Here is a 7,720-nt window from a genome sequence, read left to right on the forward strand (position 1 = left end):
AACAACACATCCATTAGTATCCCTGAGTGTTATATATATTATATTATATTATATATTATAAGGATGAGTTTTACTACTTATAAATTCAATTTTACCGTCGTAAGAGTAGGAATGTGTTCTTTCTGCTTTCAAGAATGTCAGCGTCTGTCTTTAAACATTATTTTTTGACATTCCTGGCCTTATTTTATTGCCATATTTACACAACTGATTGCAATTTGTCCTGGTCAGCTCACCCAAACTCCGACAAGACACGACGTGGAGTCAGTTTTAATCCTTCATCACACATCCCAACCAACACTTTCTACTGGACACCTGTCTTTAAACTGGCCGATGGTGCCATCTAGTGGACAATGTTAGACTTACCTGGTCAGTCTCCTTCAGCTCTGTTTTGCCTTTAACTTCTATTTTTGACCTTTCCCATACAATTGTATTTAGTGAGTCTGACTAAAAGACATGAATAGAACAGGCAATGTATTAACAAATATTTCATGTCTTTTCATTATTAATCACAATATCTGTCTCAGGACAACAGCAGACAACAAGTCTCACTTCTAGGTGTAAAGTCTTTACAAAAGATGCTTTCACATATGCTTCAACCTGTCTGATGTCTGGATTCAGGAGTGTATAAAGTAGGTGGGTGGCTGTTCATGGTCTAATCCGTATCACACAGATAAGAAGGCTAATTGATGATGCTTTCATTAGATTAATGACTCCCGGTGCACCAACCCTCCCCTGGACTCATCCTGCCAATCTTCTGCAGACGCCCTTTAGAATAGTAATGCTGAGAAAGACTGAGACCAAGTGACGGCAAACTTTACAAAGCTGCAAAGACATACAACGGGGAAACTCACAGCATTACGAGCTTGGAGGTTCTCTGTAGTGTGGACTGTTATATCAGGTGACATGTCACTGACCAACTGAGGTAAAGGTTCAGACTGTGGTGGTTCATTAATCCATAGTTCATTCATAATGTGGGATTATACAACAGAGGCAGACTCATGATAACTTTGTGTCATTGGATTTATTTTTTGATTGCCAAATTAAATAAGTTAATTTAACGCTCCTGGCTGTTGTTCTAACCTTGATAGGATGTTTTACAAACTAGGGGTAGACAGATGGGACTTTTTCAGGGCCGATGCCAATTATTAGAAATCAAGGAGACTGGAAAACGTCTGCATACATAATGATGGAGTTAAGCATTTACTGTATATACTGTTAAAGACACAACACAACAGATGCGAGTATACTTGAGAGAAGTTTAAACCTCATGTCAACATTAATAGCATACAGCTTTTATAACCCTGTTTTTACTACAGAGACTTAAAAGACTTGCTAGCTTGTGACATGAAGTCTAACTCGTACAGTTTGCAGCTGATCGGGTGCCTGTGCACTCAAATGTCCTCCAAATTGAAAACATTAGTTGTTACTGCTACAGCGCTGCAGTAAATTAGTTTTGTGTGTTAAAAATCAAATCCCAAGAAGCTGCTCAATGGCGTTAAAGCCTTTACCAGCTGACAACCAGCTTATTCTTGCAGCAGGAATCTTGCTTTAACTTGGAGGTGATGATTTATCCAGCAACTGTTTATTATGAAGATTCAACTGATGTTTATAAACCTTTACAATTGCTTAATAAATGGTTTCTAAAGCATTTCATTGTTCGTTAATAAGTGAATAACTATTAACTAAAGTTGAACTGACTGAATTGTATCAATATTGGTGAGTATAAAGAAACAAAATCAAAACATCAGGAGATCAAGCTACAATCCAACACTGCTACCGTCCTGCACAGAAAAAAAAGGGTAGGAAAAATTCTCCTCATTTTAGTGAATCCAGTTTAGCTGAGATTTCTCTAGAGGGCACTGCAGGTCTACATCTGAGAGACTCTGGCCTCCTCTCAGAGGCACCAAACATCTGGTTTAAAGCCCCACAAGTAAAACATGTCAGTGTAAAAGAAAACGTTCTCTTGTGTTCAGGAAGGTAAATGTCTCGCTGCACACTCACAGGCTGGAAGCAGACCTTTTACGTTCAAATGTCGTCCTAAATGAATTGATTGCTGCTTTTTATTCATCTTTGAAAATGAATGATGAGACAAACCTAAAATCTGGAGCTTCAAAACCACATCCCAACACTGTTAGACCCATAAGGATCTATCCGGATCTGACAGGCTGGCCTCAGTGATGCAGACTTAACTGAGCGCTCAGCCTTCATGACCGTCGCCACTACAGTATTTAGGACTGTAACATCAAGAGAGAACTGGTAACAAAACATCAGCGCGATGATAAAATCAAGGATTGTAAAGAAGAAGAGTAAAGCATTCATGGGTTGTGTTCAAGTACCACCTCGTGTAATGAGTGTGTCCATTAGGCATTCAGGGAAGCAGAGATGAGCAGAATTAAAGGTCGGTCTGTGACGAAAATTGAAATAATCACAATTCCATTAGCAGCCACGTGTAATTACTTAATGCATAGAGTGTATGTGCTGATGGAGGAGCCATCCTTAATGGAGAGAAAGATAATGGTGGTATGAGTGAAAGCCTGGAGTTCTCAATAACCTGCACTCTGACAAAATGTCTTCATACTCTAATACTGTATGTCCTGGAGCTTCTATTGATGCTTCACGTGAAAATATAAAGAATTGAGAATTCAGTAGTGAAAAATCAAATGCTTTTTTCCTGCATTAAGGCACTTTAAGTCTCCCTAAACGAGTCAAATGAGGACAGAGAGTGGTGGAGGTGAATTATCAGCTTATAGATGAACTCTGGTAAACTCTAAACGTGATCAAGTTAATTATACTATCATCATGTTGAAGGTTGTATTTTGCCCTACATTGGTGTTGGAGAGAAGTAGGTGATGCGGGTTAGGACATGCCACATGTACCCGCATGCAAATGCTGGAGACGAATCTGCACGTGAACAGCAGGCCGTCGGATCTGGATTCACCACCCCGACAGTAACAAACAGATGCAGATCCCTCTCAGTACATCAGATTTGCATAAACACCCATTAACTGAATAGCGTGAATGCAGGGTTGAGTGCCAGATAACTGTCAGGGCTGCAGGCTCAATGCCCAATTAGGCTACAGATGATCACATTTACATTTAGGTATTTTGTTTTCACTGTGATTCAGTGGATAACAAACGAGCCACCAGCAGGACAAGCTTTTACCAAACGGCTACAATCACAAGCAGCCAAAACAAGAGCACAAGGGTTTGCAATGTGACTTTAAAACAAAAACAAACAAAAAGAAGCGTTTAAAAAAGGTTTATCTACACACAAATGCATCACAATTAGTCGATTAATCGTCATGTCGTTGACTCAAATCAATCAAATGCTCAAGTGATGTTTTTCTGAATGTTCCTTGAATGTGAAAATTTGATGGTTTTCTGTGATAGTAAACTGAAAATCTTTGGACAACAAGCTATCTGAAGACGTCATCTTGGGCTTTGGGAAACAACTTTTGTTTTGTCTACAAAATGTTTCTGACATGTGGAGACTAAATGATTAGTTAAGGAAGGAATCAGCAGATTTACCATGAAGATGATGCAGTCAATTACATGAAGGACAGACACATGATTTAGCTTAAAGACAAAAACCAACTGAAAGTGACCTCAGTAACTTATTTCACAGTCTTCAAAGAGCCAGGGCTGGACCAAACTCCCATGTAAAAGAGATTGAATAGTAATATTCCTGGTAGCCTGATAAGGTAAAAAAAAAATAAAATAGAGAGAGAGAGAATATATTGATTAGTTGTTTGGTCTATAAAATGTCAGGAAATTGTTAATATTGTCGATCTGTGTTTCCCAAATCCCAAAATGGCGTCCTCAAATGTCTTTTTTTGTCCACAATATTCAGTTTGCTGACATAGAAACGAATGGATTATCCAAATAGTTATAGTTGACAAATCATCAGTCAACAATAATTAATTGTTGCAGCTGAAATGAACTTGAGGTCAAAGTGAGACTAACAGAAAAAACTCGTGCAATTATAGCCAACTCAGCTAATTTCCAATATCAAGTGAGTATATGACGTTAAGAGGAAGGAAGGAAGGAAGGATGGATGGATGGATGGACGTAAGAAAGAAAGAAAGAAAGAAAGAAAGAAAGAAAGAAAGAAAGAAAGAAAGAAAAGAAGGAAGGAATAAAGGAAGGAAGGAAAGTAGGAAGAAAGAAAGGTAGGAAGGACGAAGGAAAGAAAGTAGGAAGGACGATAGGAAGCAAGGAAGAAAGAAAGAAAGAAAGAATAGAAGGAAGGTAGCAAGAAATCAAGAAAGCAAGGAAGAAAGAAAGAAAGAAAGAAAAAGAAGAAAGAAAGAAAGAAAGAATAGAAGGAAGGTAGCAAGAAAGCAAGGAAGAAAGAAAGAAAGAAAGAAAAGAGAAAGAAAGAAAGAAAGAAAGAAAGGTAGAATAAGGTACAGTATTGTGTCTCTCGGTGGTCTCGGGTCTTGTGTTGCAGTTTGTGTTTGCAAATGAGTGTGTTGGAGCCTCCTGCGCTCTGATTGGCCCGTTCAGACACGAGTCGCTGTGACTGGCTGCAGAGCGCGGAGCTGTAAAAAGGAGGCGAGCCGCACTGCTCGCCTCAGTCAGTCAGTCAGTCAGTCAGCACATCTGTCTACGGGCCGTGTAACTTCTACTGCTGCTGCTGACAGTGAAGCCCGCAGCAGCTCGGAGCGACCCGGGACATTTCACTACACGTTGCTTCCTTTGGACGGAGGCTGCCGCGTTAGAAGTGAGTGTCACTGATGAAAGGAAAAGACATGGTGAGTTCATCATTTTATACTTTCTTGACTTTTTTCTTGAACAAAACCAGGAGATGTTGCAACAAAAAAAAAAGAGAGAGAAGTAGCCTAAACAATATCCAGTAAAATGTGAATCGGAGATCTGTCTGGTTGAGAAAACATCTGCCACTGCAGCAGACGGCTGAACGGTCAGTGATGCTCAGATGCCTCCACAGTAAACAATCAGTCTTTTCTGCAGCATATGGAGATGTTTAACTGTCAGAGTGGACACTCACTGGCTTTCATGAGCAGGAATGCAGCTTGTTTTCATTATTATTGAATAATTATATTGCTTTGATTAAATATGATATCACAGTTTGATCACTCCTGCTCTGTTGGTCCATATTCGTCGGGTACTTTCTCAAGTTCTTGCAACATCTCGCAGAGTTATGATGAGAACCAAATGGGGGCAGGAGGTCTTGCAGCAGGGTCAAATGCTCTAATGGACAGTGTGGAGTCAGAGCACAGAGGTCTCTCAGGTTCAAAGGTCGGTGAGCAGAGGATAGGAGTGTGTTGTTAGGTTGGCTTGTGTTGGATGTGACCTCTACGGCCACATTTGAACCTGCATCCTGTGTTTCTCCTCTGCTGGTTTGGCTTACAGGTTTGGCTTACACTCAGCTGGAGGATAAATGAAGCAAACAAAATAAAGGAAAACAGTCCTTGTATTTAATATGTTATGAAGCCATGCAGCGTGTAGGTTGGAGTGTGTTCCAGGGGGCCTCATCTTTGTTCCTTGGCTTTACATCTACTCTTAAACTCTCACACACACACCGTCACATGATCTCTTTTGCCCTGTTTGAGTTTGAGAGTGAGCCACCGCTGCTCACTGGCTGGCTCCGACCAATCAGCTCAGTAAGTCAGACAGGAAGCAGCAGTATTATATTCCTCAGCGTGTCACTGGTAGATTTCATAGGCAGGCACGCTGCACCCTTAAAGAGGCAGGACCCCTGTAGCTAAATAAAGACCCAGCAGAGCCCGGTTACTCCCCTGATATACTGCAGATGTTTTACTTCTGCTCCAGTGCTCAGATAAATAGTTGAGGTTGGACATGAGTGCGGCGCTCTCTGTAATAACACCTGTCTGGCTTCTCAGTTGAATCACGCCTGAGTCAATGAAATAAGGGCGTTCACTGACGTGGCTGGCGTGGCCGAGTAAATTAACGGACGGATTGATTTGCTTTGTGTTGAAATCCTCCATCCTATTGAATAAGCTTGTTTGATCAGCAGGTCCGCTGGCCTTTAGGATTACAATAAGAGGTGTTCTGTCTTACTGCCTGCAAGCCTGAGCATGCCCACGACGCATCATGATACTCTGTACTCGCCTCATGTTATTATTAGAGCCATTCTTTACCTCATCAGAAAGGCTTTGAATCTCCAGATCCATTTGCTTACTCTTTGATTTGCTGACAACTTTTATCTGACCCTCTGTCTTTTGTCTCCTCAGCTCTGCATACAAGACTCAAGCGACTGCCTACGGGAGCAGATGCAGTACATGATGAGGTCACTGCAAGACCTGAAACAACTGCGGAAAGCCTGCCCTGCAGTCAGACGCCCCCTCTCTCCCATCAGCACCCAACTCCCAGCTATGGTGCGCCACTCAGCGCTGGCACGTGCGTGTCAGCAGCGAGCGCTGCAACGGGAACAGCGCACACGCCTGCGGATGTCAGACGCCAGCACGGCCAGTACCTACGACTCGGCCTGCTGTCTGGCGAGTCCTCTGGAGGAGGAGGATGAGGACACGAGCAGCCGGCTGGGCCTGAGCCTCAGACTGGGCCTGGGCTCTCCCTGCAGTCAGAAAAGCCTGGAGTTTGATTCAGGCTACTCCGAGGCGTCGTGGCAGGATGAAGGGGTGGTGCTCAGGAGGACGAGGAACGTGCGGGTGTCATCCTCAGCATGCCTCCGCACAAACAGAGCACCCAGCGGACGTATTCGACCCAAATCCACCTCTGACGCCTGCCTGGAGAGGTGGACGACGTTTGAGGTTGGCGACCCAGAGGACTGGACAAACTCTTTACTGACCAGAGGACGCAACCGCCAGCCTCTGGTTCTGGGTGACAACAGCTTTGCAGACCTCATACAGAACTGGATGGACTTGCCAGATTGTCCTGAGCCCACTGAGCCGAAGCCAAATCCAAGTCGCAGACCGGGACGAGGTTTCTTTGTCAACATGAGGAGGAGACTTGCTGGTTTTTCTAAGAGCGTGGAGGACAGAGTGAAGATGAGATCCACGGACTCTTCTCATGTTAACAGAGCTGCAAATGCTCCAAAGCGGCTGTCCTGCCCAGTCGTGGCGTCGCCGGCCAAAGTCCCTTTTTTCCACCAGTCTCACATGGGCATCAACCAGCTGGACTCAGACTTTTACCACTTTGCAGCTCTCATGAAATCAGGCAGTCGACAGCCAATAATCTGCAAAGATATCATCGGCTACATCTGACTTTCCCTGCATGTAAAGACTGGACAATCCTCAAAGTCACTTTATTTTTATATGAATGTTTTTTTCACCTTTTATATGCTGTGACTAATAAAGATTCTCATAATTTAAACTCTACTTACTCTTATTTATAGTACTCAGGTCTTGCATGTGACACAGGATATGTGGTTGATTGATATAATTCTGAGTTCCCAGAACACATTTTTTCCTTGAGTGAAGCTTCCGTCCGAGTCATCTGAGTTTCATTACAGCTCATTACAGTCAGACAGCTGCTGGATTAGTTAAAAGATGCTTTTACTGTCTGTGTAGATTCATTCGTTTTCATTAGAAATGTAATACTCTGGACGTGCATGATGGAGTCTGTAGCTGTGTGGTTAAGTGTTAAGAAATGAAGATGAATTGAAAACACGATGATATCTCATGTGCAGACTTGCTGTAGTTCCAGGATTAACAAGGGCATTTGAGTTTGTGAAGTCCATTTTGTAGGGACTCGCTGTTCTCAAAAACGTCTGTTCCTA

General features: G+C 42.6%; 1 protein-coding gene across 1 annotated transcript; it reads left to right on the forward strand.

Annotated features, from left to right (window-relative positions):
- Positions 1–4,616: 4,616 nt before the first annotated feature.
- Positions 4,617–7,314, forward strand: LOC140998181 (PAK4-inhibitor inka2-like). Its single transcript, XM_073468367.1, has 2 exons — positions 4,617–4,754; positions 6,216–7,314. Exons 1-2 carry the CDS (start codon positions 4,737–4,739, stop codon positions 7,203–7,205), a joined length of 1,008 nt encoding a protein of 335 aa, XP_073324468.1. The 5' UTR covers positions 4,617–4,736; the 3' UTR covers positions 7,206–7,314.
- The last annotated feature ends 406 nt before the right edge of the window (positions 7,315–7,720 follow it).

The sequence above is a fragment of the Pagrus major genome, chromosome 6 (genome assembly GCF_040436345.1).
Source record: "Pagrus major chromosome 6, Pma_NU_1.0".
Lineage (NCBI taxonomy): Eukaryota > Metazoa > Chordata > Actinopteri > Spariformes > Sparidae > Pagrus > Pagrus major.